The 18,037-nt window shown below is 59.2% G+C and overlaps 1 protein-coding gene across 1 annotated transcript; it reads right to left on the bottom strand.

Moving 5' to 3' along the window:
* Nucleotides 1-7,711: 7,711 nt before the first annotated feature.
* Nucleotides 7,712-12,979, bottom strand: LOC309585741 (maestro heat-like repeat-containing protein family member 7; the record flags this gene model as incomplete). The annotated part of the gene is made up of 12 exons (XM_082303623.1): nt 7,712-7,833; nt 8,477-8,579; nt 8,959-9,060; nt 9,220-9,375; nt 9,504-9,680; nt 9,921-10,058; nt 10,230-10,344; nt 10,619-10,756; nt 11,639-11,787; nt 11,971-12,300; nt 12,415-12,479; nt 12,868-12,979. 12 exons carry the CDS (start codon nt 12,977-12,979, stop codon nt 7,712-7,714), a joined length of 1,707 nt encoding a protein of 568 aa, XP_082159749.1.
* Nucleotides 12,980-18,037: the final 5,058 nt, after the last annotated feature.

Genomic DNA, 18,037 nt, shown 5'->3' with positions numbered 1-18,037 from the left:
CAAAATACTCATTACTGTTTATCTGCTGTGAGATAAGAATTAGGGGAAACACAAAGCAGGCCCCAAACTTGAAAGAATATAAAGAAGTTTATTAACAGACCTAAAAGAGGGAAAAAAAATTACACCATACCTTCAGAACTCTCCTCCTCCCCCCACCTTCCTCCCTTCTCCCACTGACAATGTAAAAAGACAACCCTTGAGATGTTCAGTCTGTTACCACTTCCATAATAACCTTGTTCAGTCCATTTAGAAAGAGAAGTCTCTTCTTGCTCGTGCTATGAAAACATTATCACAACGAGCCAGCCGCCCACTTCCAAATATTGTTCAGTCCATTTAGGAAGAGGAGTCTCTCTGCTCACATGTGAGTCCTTTCCCCCGACTTGCAGCTTTTCCCGCAACTGCTTTCAAGGGTCCACTCTTGAAGTTTTTGGGGTACAATTTTAAGGTTGAGCCATTCAGAAACAAAAAACAGAGGCCCTTCTCCTTCCCTGGGAGCAAAGGGTCTTCCTCATCTTCATCGTTAGGACTGTCTCTGGGAGCATTTCTAGGAACTGAGGTTTTCTCCTTTCCCGTTTGGAGCAAAAGTCCTCATCTGGTCCATCTCTCCCTGTCCAAACTTCTCATGAAATTACAGCTGCGTCAGCATCTGCCTATCTCGGCGCAGGTGCTTTTGCTTATGAGCTGAACACTCCACCCCCCATATCTTCATGAAATTACAACAGGATACTCTGATATATCATAGCTTCACAACAGAATTTCAGCTTTAAGCATCTCCTCTCTCTCTTCCCTCAGGTTTCCAGCTCTTCACAGCAATAAAAAGGGTTAATCTCACCTCGGCCTTGCAGCTTTGCAGCTGGAATGTTGAATTTTTTCTTATCGCAGTGGAGAGGGGGGAGAGCCGAGCCGCTCCGGCTGCCCACGGCAAGGCAGTGGGGGGGGGTTCCACAGCTGGAACAGGTCCATGGCTTCAGGATGGCCGTGGCCCGGCCCGGCCTGGCCCAAGCAGGGCCTGGCTGGGCCCGCTGGCCCCCACACGGGGCCCGCAGCCACCTGTCCCAGCGCCGGAAACAAGAGAGAGCTTGGAGGGGGAGTTTGCCTATTCTTAAATGTGGATCACAGTGGTGTTCACAACTTTAAGTGGTTTAGAGAATTGTCCATATTCAAACTGGCCGCTGATAGGTTCTGTCAGTTCCCAGAGGAAACTGTAAGCACCCCTGAGCAAGGACGTCCCTTCCGGGACTATGCTTGCTAACCTATGACACCCAGTCACTCAGGCTGCAGATAAACCAGACAGCAAGCCCAAACTAGATGGAGAGTCAAAGCCAATGACAGTGGCTCCTGTCACAAGGAAAAAGCACACAACCAAAACTGATCACCCAGTGAAAGATGATGATGATGCAGGGGAAGGGACCTCAAAAGATGCAGGGGAAGGAACCTCAAAACCACCAATGGACTCAGGCACAGAAACCATTACTGAGTCCATGTCCATAAAGGACCTTCACAGCCTAAGAAAGGATTACACCCAACGGTCCGATGAATCCATAATAAGTTGGATGGTCCGTATTTGGGATGCTGCAGGTGATGATGTGATGCTGGATGGTGCTGAAGTGAAGCATCTGGGATCCCTGTCACATGATCCAGTGATTGACCAAGTGATGAAAAGGGGGGCTGACTCTACCAGTCTTTGGACAGGCGTAACTGAAAGATATATGTGCGGAGATGATCTCTACATGCAGCAAACCCAGTGGAAGACCATAGAACAAGGGATCCAGCGCCTGAGAGAACTAGGGGTGGTAGAGGTTGTCTTCACAAATGACCCAGGATTGAGAAGTCCAGACCAGGCCAGAGTTATTCCATACATGTGGCGAAAACTCATACATCTTGGGCCACCAGAATACGCTTCTGCTTTAGCAATAATGAAACCGGACTACGGTGCAAATGAGACCGTGCAGGATATGGCAGTGAAGCTCCAAGCATATGCAGACTCTGTGCATGGCCCAACACATGCAAGAATCGCAGCTGTGGAAACACGTGCAGAAAATGGAAGATAAGATGGAAAGGAATCACCAGGAGATTAAAGAGTGCCTTCTCTGCGGATGTTCCCCAGAGAGAAGGTACATCCCACGAAGTGAGCTGTGGAATTTCCTGTGTGACAGTGGGGAAAACATGAGGAAGTGGGGTGGACAACCCACTTCTGCTCTGGCAGCACGAGTGAGTGAATTGAAGGAGCGCAAGTCTCAGAAAGGAGGATCTACCAAAAAGGAAGTAGCTCCAGTTGCATGTAGCCAAACTGCCGGAAATGATGGAAAAGACGATGGCATGTCCGATTCCCATGAAGGAACCTCTAAGATACAGGCCCAGGGAAAGAAGGATAACCAGGCATAGAGGGGCCCTGCCTCTAGCCAGGTAGAGGTCAGGGAAAACCGTGTTTTTTGGACTGTGTGGATTCGTTGGCCTGGTACATCAGAACCACAAAGATATGATGCCTTGGTTGACACTGGTGCACAGTGTACAATAATCCCATCGCAGCATGTGGGGGTAGAATCTGTTTCTATTTCTGGTGTAACAGGTGGATCACAAAATTTGACCTTGGTGGAAGCTGAGGTGAGCCTGACTGGAAATGAGTGGAAGAGACTTTGTGACTGGCCCAGAGGCCCCGTGCATTTTGGGCATAGACTTCCTCCGGAAAGGGTATTTTAGAGACCCAAAGGGACTCAGGTGGGCTTTTGGAATAGCTGCCGTGGGGACATAGGGCATTAAGCAATTGAACACTTTGCCTGGGCTATCAGAGAACCCGTCTGCAGTCGGCCTTCTGAAGGTGGAAGAACAAAGAGGACCAATTGCCACCTCGACAGTGCATCGCCGACAGTACTGGACAACTCGAGATGCTGTGATTCCCATCCACAAGATGATCCGTGAGCTGGAGAGCCAAGGGGTGGTCAGCAAGACCCACTCACCCTTCAACAGCCCCATCTGGCCTGTGCGCAAATCTGAAGGAGAATGGAGATTGACTGTGGACTATCGTGCCCTGAATGAAGTGACTCCACCGCTGAGCGCTGCCGTGCCAGACATGTTGGAGCTCCAGTACGAGCTGGAGTCCAAAGCAGCGAAGTGCTACGCCACTATTGACATTGCCAATGCATTTTTCTCCATCCCTCAGGCAGCAGAGTGCAGGCCCCAGTTTGCTTTCACCTGGAGGGGCGTGCAGTACACCTGGAACCGACTGCCCCAGGGGTGGAAGCACAGTCCCACCATCTGCCATGGACTGATCCAGGCTGCACTAGAAAAGGGTGAGGCTCCAGAACATCTGCAGTACATTGATGACATCATTGTGTGGGGGAACACGGCAACAGAAGTGTTTGAGAAAGGAGAGAAAGTTATCCAGATTCTCCTGGAAGCTGGTTTCGCCATCAAGAAGAGCAAAGTCAAGGGACCTGCCCGAGAGATCCAGTTCCTGGGAGTGAAATGTCAAGATGGACGGTGTCAGATTCCCACTGAGGTCATCAATAAGATCACAGCAATGTCTCCACCAACCAACAAGAAGGAAACACAAGCTTTCCTAGGCGCCATAGGCTTTTGGAGGATGCATATTCCTGAGTACAGCCAGATTGTGAGTCCTCTTTACCTGGTTACCCACAAGAAGAACGATTTCCATTGGGGCCCTGAACAGCAACAAGCTTTTGCCCAGATCAAGCAGGAAATCGCTCACGCCGTAGCCCTTGGCCCAGTTAGGACAGGACCCGAAGTGAAGAACGTGCTCTACTCTGCAGCCGGGAGCCATGGCCTGTCCTGGAGCCTTTGGCAGAAGATGTCTGGTGAGACTCGAGGTCGACCACTGGGATTTTGGAGCTGAAGCTACAGAGGGTCTGAAGCCAACTACACTCCCACAGAGAAGGAAATCTTGGCAGCCTATGAAGGAATCCAAGCCGTCTCAGAGGTAATTGACACTGAGGCATAACTCCTCCTGGCACCCCGACTACCAGTGCTGGGGTGGATGTTCAAAGCAGAGGTTCCCTCTACCCACCACGCCACCAATGCCACATGGAGCAAATGGATCGCTCTTATCACACAGCGCGCCCGTATCGGAAAACTGAATCGCCCTGGGATTTTGGAAATAATTACAAACTGGCCTGAAGGTGAAAACTTTGGTCTCACTGATGAAGAAGAACAAGTGACACGTGCTGAAGAAGCTCCACCGTACAACCAACTGCCATCAGAAGACACACGCTACGCTCTTTTCACCGACGGCTCTTGTCGCATCGTAGGGATGAAATGAAAGTGGAAAGCAGCCGTATGGAGTCCCACACGATGGGTTGCAGAAGCTACTGAAGGAGAAGGTGGATCAAGCCAACTCGCTGAACTCAAAGCTGTTCAACTAGCCCTGGACATTGCTGAAAGAGAGAAGTGGCCAAAGCTCTACCTCTACACTGATTCATGGATGGTAGCTAATGCTCTGTGGGGATGGTTAGAAAAGTGGGAAAAAGCTAATTGGCAGCATAGGGGAAAACCAATCTGGGCTGCTGAAGAGTGGAAAAACATCGCTGCCCGAGTCAGAAAGCTGGTTGTGAAAGTCCGCCATGTAGATGCCCATGTCCTCAAGAGGAGGGCTAATGAAGAACACCAAAACAACAAGCAGGTAGATCAGGCTGCAAAGATAGAAGTGTCACAGGTAGACTTGGACTGGAAACACAAGGGAGAGTTGTTCCTAGCTCGATGGGCCCATGATGCCTCAGGCCATCAGGGCAGAGATGCCACCTATAAGTGGGCACGAGACCGAGGGGTGGATCTGACCATGGACAGTATCTCCCAGGTGATCCATGACTGTGAGACATGCGCTGCGATCAAGCAGGCCAAGCGGGTGAAGCCTCTGTGGTACGGTGGGCGATGGTCCAAATACAAGTATGGGGAGGCCTGGCAGATTGATTACATCACACTGCCTCAAACCCGCCAAGGCAAGCGCTGTGTGCTCACAATGGTAGAAGGCACCACAGGATGGCTGGAGACCTACCCTGTGCCTCACGCTACTGCCCGGAACACCATCCTGGGCCTGGAAAAGCAAGTCCTTTGGAGGCATGGCACCCCTGAGAGAATCGAGTCTGACAATGGGACTCATTTTAAGAACAGCCTTATTAACACCTGGGCTAGAGAACATGGCACTGAGTGGTGTACCACATCCCTTACCATGCACCAGCTGCAGGCAAAGTGGAACGGTGCCATGGATTGTTGAAAACCACCTTGAAGGCACTGGGTGGGGGAACTTTCAAAAATTGGGAACAGAATCTGGCAAAGGCCACCTGGTTAGTTAACACCTGAGGCTCCACCAATAGAGCTGGTCCAGCCCAGTCTGAATCCCTGCATACAGCAGATGGAGATAAGGCCCCAGTAGTGCATGTCAGAGGTCTGTTAGGAAAGACTGTGGGGATAAATTCTGCCTCGAGTACAGACCAACCCATCCGTGGGGTTGTCTTTGCTCAGGGACCTGGTTGCACATGGTGGGTAATGCAGAAAGATGGAACAACACGTTGTGTACCACAGGGAGATCTGATTGTTGGGTGAAAACCACCTGCAGTGTGAAATGCCTGGGTACCCCTGCTTGCTGAGGGTCACTGTCACTGTTCGTACATAGCTGTATATATATATGTATATGTATATGTATTGATGTGTGTGTGTAGAGTTAGAATATCTTAGTTTGGGCATTGAGCCAATGATATGGGATAAGGGGTGGAATGTCTTGGGGTGACTTTATGATGCATATCCCATATCACTGCCCTATGCCCAGAAATTAATTTTTGTGCCTTTCTATGCCTCTAAACTGAGCCTGAGAGAGGGAAGGAAAAACTGAGCAAAACTTTTTCAAAGCAGTTTGCAGCTTGTTCAGGGTCACACAGAGACAGGGACTTTCTTTTTCCCAGCTGCAGCAGGGGAGGGAGGAGGCACCCAGCTTGCTGCTTCCCTGGTCAGCTTTTGGCCAGTTCTTCAGCTTCTTTTTCTCCAAAGGGAGACTGAGAGCTGAATTTTTTTTTCCTTCCCTGGAATTCTGGATTTTCTTCCTTTTCTGATGGCCTACTTCAATATCAGAGCACATCGGGAGGACTTTCCACCGGGCACAGAGGGCCTGGCCCTGGGCCAAGCCCCAGCTCCGAGGAGACCAAAGGGAGGACACTGACACTGTCCCAGGTTTTTTCTCCACAGTGAGAGATTTTATTATTTAGCATTATTATCCTTTTCCCGTGTGTTTGTTAAATAAATAGTTATTATCTCCTTCACTTTCCTTTGAGGAAAATTTATTTTTTCCCGAACCAGGTTCGGGGGAGGGGTGGTTGTGCCTTCTCTCAGAGGATATCTTTCTAAATTGGGCAAAACTGGCCCATATGCAAAGGAACCAAACTTACAAAAGTGTGAAGAACTCGTGACCTGTTGTCCATCTTGGGGTCCCTCTTGGCAGTAGCCTCTGGCTACCCTGGGTGTACCTTTGAAGGCCTTTCAAATAAATACCTACCTTTATTCCCTTATTCTGGTCTAGCCTCTGTTTTTAGGTGGCCTCTCAAGGCATCAGCAGGGGCTGCGATCCCACACTTGTGGGGACCAGAACCGCCCCCAGGATCCCAACACTGCCTGACAGCGCTCCGGACACCGGGATGGCCGCGCGTCCGAGTCTCGGCCACCGTGCTGCTGCTTCCTTTGCTCATAGACACACCCAGAGGCCACTGTTAAGCCCGGATGGTCTCTGGTTCTGCCCTCTTCCTGATCCCGGGCAGGGATGCAGCACTGCTGCGCTTTCAGGAAGCTGCTCTTGAAAACTTCCAGCATTCCAAGCTCCTTTGCCCTCCGTGGAGGCTTGCCACGGAATCCCTCACAGCTGCCTCCGGAGCATCCTCCTGTTGGCTGTTCTAAAATCCAGGGCCTTCAGGGTGCTCAGCAAGACCTCTGACTCCACAGTGTTGTGGAACTGGACCTTCAGGACAGGGACCTTTCCAGCCTGAGCTGCCCTTGTTCCTCTGTGTCTCTGCACAAAACATGGCATGGTGTGGATACAAAAATGCCGCTAGCAAGGATTTTCTTGCTGTTTTCTAAGCCTGTGAGAGACTTTCCTCTCTCACAGAAGAGGTAGCAGAGTTATGTAAACAACCAAACAGCTGCAGCCTTGAAAAGTCTTGTTTATAGTACAGTAGAAAATATTTTGACAATGGATGCTTTAGGATTTTAGCCAATCACCCCAAGGGGTGGCTGATCCTTTGTCCAATTAGACTATGAAGAAAAAAGTCTATAAAAGAGTTTGTAAAATAGTTAAATAAATCAATCTTGCTGCACAGTTCCTGCCTGCTGGATCTTCTCTCCTCCTCCCTACGGCTGCGGGACACGGTGATATTCCCTAGGGTTGCAGTAATAGCACGGAAGAGAGCGGCAGGAGGGGCCTGTGTGTCCCAGGGCTCAGGTTTTGGGCTGCTTCAGCACCACAGAGATGCAGGTCAAGTGAAGAAGCCAAACTGTTTATTAATAGGAGGCGAAGCGAAGGGATGAGCTGGGAGGGAAAAAGGGGATGGGCAGGGTCTGAGGGCTGGAGGGATGGAGCTGTCAAAAAGGAGGGAGAGGGCAGGAGCTATGGGAGCTTTCCACAGGCTCAGCTGTGACCAGCATCAGCTGTGCCTGGAGCTCCAGCTGCTCTATTCTAGTCTCCAGATGGTCTCATCTTCCAGGATATCTGGAGGGCTTAAAGGGACTCTGGTTCTGAGCCAGCAGATGAACGTAGTTCAGCAGCTCTTTCCTTGAATGTTTTCTGAACTACGATGTTTGTCTGGGAAGGGCTGTCGTCTCTCCTCAGGGCTTGAAGGGCTGGAAGAGACAGGAACAGAGCCACGGTCAGAGCCTGGATCTGCGGGAATCCAAGCAGACCTTCCTGCCAGGGCCATCTCACCCAGCTCCTGCCATGGCCAGAAGACAGCAGGGGCCAAGGAGATCAGCCAGAAGGTGCTGGCCATGAAGCTCCCCACCGTGTCCCTGAAACCTCTCTGTGCTCTGCCCACGTCACCCCGAGTCCACACTTGGAGCAAAGCCCCCACAGCCAGGGCAGGGATTGCGGCTCCCGAGCCAGGCATTGCAGCTCGCCCCCGCCAGCCCCCGCTGCCAGCCCGCTGCCCTCACTCACCCTCACTGAGGACCTGGAGCTCTTCCTTGTGCCCCCTCAAGAACACCCTGGCAGTCCCTGGGAGCACAGAGGCGGTCACGGCCCCGCGGCACGGCTCCCTCGCAGCGGCGCTGCCAGCCCCGTGGCCACACGCTCTCCTGCCCCGGCAGGGCTCAGCCCGGGCCCTCGCCGCATCCTGACGCCCGAGGGCACGGCTGCGAGAGGGCGGCAGCGGCCCCGAGGGCAGGCGGGGCTCCACGGCCCCGGGCCCGGATCCCGCTGCCGGGGCAGCAGCCGGGGCTGGGGCCGAGCTGCGGCGGGGCGGGGAGGGGCCCCGGGCCCGTGGCTCACCGATGAACCTGACGGCCGCCTCTCGCAGCGACTCCTGCGGGCTCTCCACGAACGGCAGCGCCTGGTGCAGGCGCTCGGCCGCTCGGCTCCTGTCCTCTGCCAGCTGCAGAGAGCGCCAGGAGGGAAGGGTTGGCGCGGGCTCAGCCCCTTGGCCGGGCTCTCTGCGCCCAGCCCTGGCCTCCCCTGCCCGCACGGCCCCGAGGCCCGGCCAGCAGCCGCTGGCGCCGGGCTCTGGAGGGGGCCGAGGGCCGGCTGCTGCCCGGGGAGCCGCGGTGCCGCCCCGCGCCACAGCCCAGCGGGGCCGGGGCTCCATCGGCTCCCGGCTCGGGACCACAGGAGCCTGGAGCAGAGCCCGGGGAAGGGAGCAGCGTGTGGGGCGCAGGCTGGCGCCCCTGGTGCAGCACTGGGCAGGGGCACAGCTGCCAGCCCCACACACTGGGCTTCTCCAGGCTGTGCCTCAGGCTTCTCCAGTCAGGCTTTACCAGGCACTCGGCGAACGTCAACAGCTGCTCCTTCTTCAGCAGTTGCTTGAGATTCCTCCTCTTCAGGAACCCGGCCGCACAAAGAAGAGTTTCCATCGAGGCCTGGAGAGCAGCAGAGGCACAGAGATGGCACCGCAGCCCAGGGCACAGGACTCGTGTCCCTGTTCCAAGGCCAGGAGGATGCTGGAGCCCAGGAGGTACCAGGGCAGGAGGCAGCTGAGCCCCGTCCTTGGGATGCAGCAGCATCACACAAAACCTCACCTCTGCCACGTGGCGGTTCTCCTCATGGCAGTGCAAGAAGAGCAGGAGCAGGCTCTGGCTCACAATCCTCTCCAGGGGCTTTTTTCCCTCCTCCACTACCAACTCCATCACCTTGCCGAAGAGGTGAATGGAGAACAGCTGCACATGGCTGTTGTCCTGGTGGAAAAAGATAAGACCCTAAGACCAATTACTCCAGGTTCCCCAAGGAAAAGGCCTGAAAATCCATAAGGCTTGAAGTTTTGCAGGTAGCACCCCAGCCTATGGCTGGGGGCACAGAGCCTTACATTTTCAAAGAGTGGCAGGAGCGCCTCAGCCAGTTTCGGGGCGGTGGTGCTGGATACCAGGATGTCTTTGTTCTCCAGCGCATTCATGAACACAGAGAGGGACATCCTGACCACCTCTCCATCTGCATCGCCCAGCAGCTCCACAAGCCGTTGAGACAGGCTGCCCATTCTTCTGGCCTGTGTGGAACACAAGGCTGTGCTGTGAAGCCATGAACGGCTGCACTGCCTACACCACCCTGGCCCTGCAAGCCCACCCTGCTGCCGCAGGGCCCAGAGGCCAAAGGCCTGTCCTGAAGCACTGGGGCAGCTGAGCCGGGAGGCAGGAGAGCTGGGAGCAGCTGCCTCAGCTCCTGAAGCCCAGCCAAGCCCATGTGACTGCTTTCCCCAGCGCAGCTTCAGCCGCTGCCGCCTTCTCACCATCGTGGGATCCTTGCTGAGCACCACGAGGCCTCTGAGTGCCAGGCGACATCTCTGCCTGCACTCGCTCAGCAGGTACCTGGACATCATCTCCAGGACACTGTCACCGCATTCCCTCAAGTCCAGGCACTCGAGGAGCTGAAAGGCACAGGGCAGTGACAGGGGAGCCGGCCGGCAGGAGCCCGGAACCGCCCAGGGCTGGGCCCAGGCAGCAGCGCAGGGCGCGGGCACGTCCCAGGCAGCTGCGGCTACGAGAGGGCAGAGAGGCGGGAGGCAGCTCAGCGAGGCAGCACTGGCCGTCAGGCTCACCTCCACAAGGAATGCCAGGAAGGGCAGATCCCAGCGTGGCTCCTCCCTGCTCAGCAGCCCAAGCAGGCGGAGTGCAATCCCAGAACACATGGGAAGGGAGACCCGGCGCATCTCTCTGGCAGAGGGAAAAAGGCATCAAGGCTGTGAGCTGGGGGGGCAAACATCTCCCAGGACTGACTCACAGAGGTCTGGTCTTTCCCCAGCATCCCTGCAGGGGATGTGGGTGCTCTGGGAGGTGGCTGCTCCTGAGCACCCTTCTCCAGCCTTTTCCAGCGTCCTTGGCCATCCCTCATTGACCAGGCCCTCTGGCCCATGGCCACAAGGACTGTGTGGGGCACCGCGGGCACAGGGCACAAGTGCCGGGGGCAGTGGGGAGAAGGGGGTCTCACCTGGCCAGCAGACCCACTGCATAGTGCTGGGTGTCAGCACACAGCAGCGTGTCCCAGCCACGCTTGCGCTCCATCGCCACCACCTCATTGTCACAGCGCAGTCGACAGAGCAGAGCCTTCATGGCCTGCACTGCAAACCTGTGTGCAGAGCAAAGCCCAGGTCACACTGGGAGCACTGGCGCTGGCCACAAGGGCATGGGAAGGACAGGAGGACTGGGACCTGTTGGGGTTGCTGGGAAGGCGGTGTTCCTCCCGGCACGCTCTCCAGAAGTGATCAACTTCCTCTGGCATCTGCTGTGTGGTGATGACAACATGGGAGAGCAGAGCCACAAAGATGCGGGAGGAGTAAAGGTTCACTGCCTCGTGGCACCGAGGCACCTGGACAATCACCCACAGCCCCAGAGTTGCCTGCAAAAGAAGCAGCCCGAGACAGCGCTCGGTGCCGAGCTGTCCATGTGGCAGGGCCCGAGGGGAGATGCAGGGGGAGCACCGGGCCTGGTGCCCCCTGAGCCTGCCCCTAGCCCAGGTTTCACCCAGTGCTTGAGGCAGGGAGAGGATGGAGAGCTGCTGGAGAGGCAGCTTGGGGGCAAGCAAAGGCCAGTTCCAGAAACTCACAGCCAGGGCAAGGACAGGTGTGTCGTCCCCATCAGAGGTGCACATGCTGTGCAGAGGCCAGTCCTCCATCACACAGAGCAGTGTTGGCAGCACCTTCTCCAGTTGTGCTGCCTGACAAGCCTAGGAGTCTCCACATCATTGTGGCAGCTCTGTGGGATCGGAGCTCTGAGTCAGGGGCGTCTCAGTCACAGTACCATGCCCTGTGCAGCTGTGGGGGCCCAGGTGACAGAGCCCCGGTGCCCTGAGGGGCAGGGAGGGAGCATGGCAGCAGGCTCAGGAAACAGAGGGGCCCGAGGGTCCTGCAGCTCTCCGCCTGTCTGGCAGACCCCATTGGACAGGCGGCACAGGGCGATGGGCCCTAAGGGCTGGTGAGCCCCGAGCTCTCAAGGCAGCTGGGCCCCGTACCTGTCGCACGATGGGGCACAGCGCAGGAGGGTCAGCACCACATCAGCGGGGTGCTCTTCAGCCAGCCTCAGAAGGTTAAAGCCCAGCCTGGCACCCACAGTGACATGGGACCCGAGACTCTGGTGAATGTTCCTCACCGTGGCTGGCACCTGGAGGAGGCATGGGGAAGACTTGGAGCACTGTCCAAGGGAGCAACTTCCCCAGCTGCCCCCAAGAAATGCTTCCCTTCTCGACTCACTGTTCTGGTCTCAAAGGCTGAGGGGGCCCAGCAGCTGTGGCTTGAGGGGGCACACGATCCTTGGAGTCTCCAGCCCTGACCCCAGGCTGCTTACCTGCTGCTGAGAAGAATCAGCACTCTCCTTGAAATAACCCAGTTCAGGAGCATGAATCCCAGTGGGAATGGGCATAGTGTCAGTATTTGGGATGCCCTGAGTCTCTCCGGTGTCGGTGTTTGTGATGGCCATGTCCTCAGTCACTGCCACGTCAGTCTTCACCGTGTGATCATTCATTGGACTGTCAGAGTCTTCTGAGGGTGCAGTGATATCTGGGCTGACATCAGGCTCTGCCTGGAGCTCGGTCAGCCCAGAGTCAGGCTCAGCTGTGCCCTCAGTTGCTGTGGTGCTGGTCTTTCCACGCCGAATGTGGATGAACTTCCGGAACATCTGCAGGAGAACAAAGGACAGGGAAGGGAGGGATGTTCCAAGGGGTGCTCCAGGCGCGGTGCTCGGCTGAGCAGCGACAGCAGGCCCAGCCCAGGTGGGGATGGCTGCAGGTACCTGCACTGTTCTCCGGAAGCGGCCGTGGGCACGGTCCTGCTCTTGTGTCCGGTCCGGGGCTGCATCTGGCAAAGAGCGAGCGCAGCCAGAGCTGAGGGGCTGCAGGAGAGGCCGGAGAACGCAGCCCAGCCCTGCACTCCCCAGGCAGGGACAGCCCCGGGATGCCCAGGGCATGGAGCACGGCTGCTGCGGGGGGTCTGGCCCGGCCCCTCTTCCATCCTATCCATGGGCCTGTTCTCCAGGGATGCGATGGGATGGGACGGGACGGGAGGGCATGGGATGGGATGGGATGGGATGGGATGGGATGGGATGGGATGGGATGGGATGGGGTGGGATGGGATGGGATGGGATGGGATGGGATGGGATGGGATGGGATGGGATGGGATGGGATGGGATGGGATGGCGCCAAGCTGGCTGCCACCAGCAGCCCTGTGGCCCAGCTCTGTCACTCACCGTCCTGCCGTGGCTGGAACTGCTCCAGCTCTTCGGGCTGTTGTGCTGGGGCAGCTCCAGGGCCTTTTTTCCCCCTGAACACCTTGAACAGGCGACGGAATCTGCCCGCCATGCCACAGTCTGGCCTCGAGGGCACCTTCAAGAGAGATTCCTTGGGAAAGCTCTGAGTGAACAAGTCCTGCACTTGTGCCTTGAAGGCACCAGCAGCAGAGAAGCCTCAGGAAGGCTACAGGACAGCAAGTCCTGCAGCCTGGTCTCAGAGGGCTCCTGCCACAAGGACAGGAGACTCCTCGTCAAGGATTATGGTCAGCAAAGCCAGCGGTCTGGCCTTGAGGGCACCGGCCACAGGGATGGCAGATGCCTCAGAAAAGCTCCAGGGCACCAAGTCCCATGGTCTGCCCTCGAGGGCACCTGCAAAAGAGAAGCCTCAAGAAGGCCACAGGTCACCAAGTCCTGTGGTCTGGCCTCGAGGTCACCTGCAGGAATAACGCCTCGGAAAAGCTCCGGGTCAGCGAGGATCGAGTGCGCTGTGCGGGGGCTCCTCACGGCACCGCTCTGTCCCGTCCTGTCCCGTCGCGTGCTCCGAGCACTGTGGCGTGGCCGTGTCGCCGCCAGCCCCTGTGTCAGCACGTGTCACAAAGGGCCCCGGGACACCCTGTCCCGTTCCATCCCACGGTGACCGTGCTGCACCGTGTCACAAAGGGCCCCGGGACACCCTGTCCCGTTCCATCCCACGGTGACCGTGCTGCACCGTGTCACAAAGGGCCCTTGCACACGCTGCCACCTGCCCCGGGGCTGCCCCCAGCCCACCCCAAGTGGCCCAGGTTGGAAGGAATGCCTTGCCCCAAGTGTCTAAGGCAGCCCAACAGGAACTTTAGCATCGGCTCCAGCCATAAGCAAACGCTCCCCTGCTCTGCGGGCTCGGGGCAGCACCAGGAGCCCCCACGGCTGCCGCCGCAGCCGCCGCGGGAAGGGTACGGGGCCTTCCACAGAAGCTGGCACGGCCCCTTCCTCTTCTTCCTCTTCTTCCTCCTCGCTGCTGCCGGGATTCAGCCCCCGCCGCCGCCCGGCTCCTTCTGCCGCTCCTGCCCGGCACGAAGCGGCGGTGCCGCTGACGGGGCCGGAGCGCGGCTGCCCCGCGACTGCCCCGCGCCTCAGGGCCGGGCCGGGGAGTGACCGCACGGCTGGGGAGGGACCCCGCGCTGGCCAGGGCAGGGACTGACCCCATGGGAGGGACCCCCCGCTGGCCAGGGCAGGGACTGACCCCATGGGAGGGACCCCGCGCCGGAGCACGGAAGGATTCCTGTCCCCGAAGGGAAGCAGCGGCACGAACTGACCGCGACTCCCATCCCTTCTCCCTGCCCCGCTGGGCACAGCAGGGAGGAGCCGGGGATAAAGTGAACTCCGGCAAGGAGAAAGAGGTCGGGGGAAGGTTCTGTACCAGGGTTTATTTTCCTCCTCACTCTCCAGTTCTGATTAGCTCCGTCCCAAATCCAGGGGCCGGGGCCGCCTGCGGTGTCCGATCCCCGGCAGCAGCGGGGAGGCCTCGGGGAGCGGCGGCGGGCGGGGCCCTTTGGAGCCGCCCCGGGCCCCTGAAGGAGCCGCAGCGAGGGGCGTCTCCGCCGGCCCGTGGCACTGAAGGAGCTGCACCGAGACACCGGCGAGGAGCCCGGCGCTGAAAGAGCCGCAGCGGAGGGCGTGGGATGGGAGGTGCGAATGGAATAAAAGAAGAAGAATGGAATAATAAATTCTAGAAGCGCACGGGGCGTGGCGGCTGCGCAGTGACTGAAAGAGCTGCAGCGAGGGAGCGTCGGGGCAGCAGCGCGGGGTCTCGGCCGCTCCGTGTCACCGCAAGAGCCGCAGCGAGGGACGGGCGGGGCGCGGCTCGGATCGAGCCCCTCCAGCTGCGCGAAGAGCGGCGACCCCGCGGGACCGCGCCGGGGCCGGGCGGCGGCGGCAGCCGGAGCCGGGGAAGCGGCTTCGAGCGGCGGAGACGAGCGGGGTGTTCCCGTCAGCTCCGCTCAGCCCTCGGGCACCGGGGGGTTCCGGGGTTGTTCCCGTCAGCTCCGCTCAGCCCTCGGGCACCGCGCTGGGGCCCCGCGCACTTTTCCAGCCCGGCCGCCCCCACGGGCCGGGCCCCGCGGCTCCCGCTGCCGCCGCCTCGACCCCGCCGAGCCCAGAAATCCCGGAAAATCGCTCCCATGCACCAAAGAACCTTTCCGTGCGCAGCCAGGGGCGCAGAGGGGGGATCCTTATGAAGTCCCCTCCCCTCAGTCCCTCCTGGGCACGGCCGGGCATTAGCGCAGCTCCCGGGGCTGTGTCCTGGCACCGGCTGCTGCCACAGGGCACGGGGCTGCCGCGTTTGGGCATTAAACGCGACAGATTTGGGGAGCAGGGACAGCCACAGAAACCCTCGGGGAGCCCTCGGGAGCCTGGAGCTGCCCGAGGGCCACAAAGGATGCCCTGGACACAGCGACGGCCCCAGCAGCGGCTCTGCCCCCCAGCACGGGGCTGTGTCCCAGACCCCACGGTCCAGCCCGAGGTTTGGGGCGGCAGCGGAGCTGCTGGACGGAGGACAGATGGAGGAGCAGGAGCGGGAGGAAGAGGAGGGATAAAGGGGGAGGGGTGGGAGGAAGAGGCGGGAGAGAGGAGGCGGGAGAGAGGAGGCAGGACAGAGGAGGCGGGACAGAGGATGCAGGAAGAGGAGCCTCCAAGAGGAGCCTCCACGTGCATCCATCGCTCTCTGTGTCCGCAGCTCTCGGCCTCGCTCCCCCCATCCCGCAGGTGACCGGGTAGGGACAGCTCGCCCCAAATATCTCGGGCGGTGCCTGGGGTTGTTTTGGGAGAGGGGATTTTTGGAGCTTGGAGGACTCCAGCACCGAGCCCCAAATATCTTTGTTGGTTCCTGGGGGAAGGGGGTTTGGTGGGGCGGGGGGGGGAGGCGGATGTTTGGATCTTACAGGGCTCCAGATGTGAGTCGCAAATGCCCCTTGGGGGATATTGGGGAGCCCCCGGCACGCGGGGTTTTTGGGGTCCCGGTGGCGGCTGCCGGGAGAAATGGGATGGGGCGGGATGGGGCCCGGGAAGGGTGGGATGTGGATTGGGGGGTGGGATGAAGTGTGGCGGAGGGGGATGGGCGGGATGGGGCCTGGGCTGAGGCAGCCGAAGGTTGGGGATGATGAGGCCGGGGGGACCCCACTCCTGAGGGGCGTGCGGGGTATCCGGCAGCTCGGAGGGAGTTTTGGGGCACCCCTAATCCTGAGGGGGTGGTGCCGGCAGCGGGGGACACGTGGCTCCGGCAGCTCTGGCCCCAGCTGAGCCCCCCCCGCCGCCAGCGCCCCCCGGAGCGGAATTTGGGGAGGGGGAGGTGGGGGCGGCCAGGCCGGGCCCCCCCGCGCTGTCCCGGCGGGGGCCGAGTGCGGGCGGGAGCCCCGCGGGGCCCGGCCCTGCCCGGGCACGGCTGATGCCGCCCGCCCGCGCTCCGCACTGGTCCGGACTGGTGCTCCCAGTGCCGTGCGGGGCGGGGCCGCTCTGGGGACCCCCCAGGGCACAGCGCGGCTGCTTTGGGGCTGTGGGCAGCGCCCGGCGCTGGGCATGGGGCGTGTGGGGGCAGCTGGGGCCGCACTGGTGGCACTGGTGGTGCTGGGAGCCCCCCCGGCCGCGGGGTGAGCGGTGAGAAGGGGGGCGGGTCTGGGACCCCAAATTGAGCGAAATGGGGAATGGAACCCCCAAAGTGAGCAGGAGGGGCCTGGAACCCCCAAAACCAAGGCCGGGGGAGGGGAGGTGGGGATTGGGGATGGGGAAGGTGCAGAAGTGGGGGGGGGGCGATAGGGGGCTGGGAGCCGCAAACAAAGCGGGATGGGGCTGGGACACCCAAATTGAGCTGGAATGGGGCTGTGGATTGGGGGAACGCTGAGAAAGGGGAGGAGAGGGGAGGGAAAGGTGGAGTTGGGCCAGAAGAAGAGCGGTTCCATGGGGGTCCAGCCCTGTCCCCCAGCACCTGAGCCCTGGAGCGATTCCCTGGGGCTCTGGGGAAGGGAGGGATCCGCACTGGGGGGGTCCCCAACCCCCCTGTCCATGCCTGGGGCTGATCGGGGCTCCCCCCACACAGCAGCCGGTGCTGCGGCAGCCGTGGGGCAGAGGGGGTGGGAAAGGGGGGGCAGGGTGGGAGTGGAGGAGGAGCGGGAGGGAGAGGAGGGAGAGAGGAGGAGGAGGAGCTGGAGAACCACGAGGTTCCACCGCCCGCCCACTGTGTCCGCAGCACCCCCAGCCCCGGTAGCATCTTCCCCCCCATCCTGCAGGTGAGCGGGGAGGGGGAGCTCACCCCAAATCTATCGGGGGGTCAGCAGGAGGGGTTTTTTTGGAGGGGTGTTTGGAGCTTGCAGATTCTGGAATCGAGCCCCAGATGTCCTTGCATGTCCCTGGGAGGGATTTTTTGGGCCAGAGGGGATTTGTGGATCTTGCAGGACTCCAAAGCTGAGCCATAATTGCCCCTTGGGGGTCCATGTGAGGATCACCCGGTACTTGCAGGGTGGGACATTGGCTTTGGGGATCCCCAGGAGAGCTGGGGGCTGGAACACGGGACCCCTGGAGTGAGGAGAGCAGAGAGGGACGATACCAGAGCTGGGGGACCCCCAAGAGCCTGGAGGGGTGGGGCAGCCTGGAGATGAGGTGGGGCTGGGACCCCTCAGCCCTGAAAGGGGGTGGTGAGGAGAGGGGGGAGCCCCCAGTGCCTGGAGTGGAGGGAGGCTGAAGAGGGAGACCCTGGGACCTCTGGGAGCCGAAGTAGAATCAGGAAAAAAAGGACCTGTGGGACCCCTGAAACCCCCAGCATCCCTAAGCAGGACCCCGGAGAGGGGGATCCCCAGGACCCACGGGACCCCCAGCAGCCCTGACAAGGGGGACCCCCAGAACCCAAAGTGAGGAGACTGGAAAGGGGGAACTCCTGGAGGATTCTTTTGGAGTCACTGTCAATTTTTTGTTGGTTTTTATGGACACCGGTGACTTCTAGAGATGGACTTGAGCAGTAGGAAGCCCCAACCCAACACACTCATCCCTTGTTTCTCCCCAGACCAGGATTTCCCATTCCAACCCTTGGCCAGATGGAGGAGGAGGCTGTGAGGAAGAGGAAGATGCCCCGGGAGCCCCAGGCAGGTGAGGAGGAAGTCAG

The sequence above is a fragment of the Coloeus monedula genome (assembly GCF_965178545.1).
Source record: "Coloeus monedula genome assembly, contig: HAP1_SCAFFOLD_212, whole genome shotgun sequence".
NCBI classification, from domain to species: Eukaryota; Metazoa; Chordata; class Aves; order Passeriformes; family Corvidae; genus Coloeus; species Coloeus monedula.
Note: the sequence above shows the minus strand (reverse complement) of the source record. Positions and strands in the feature narration are given on the sequence as shown.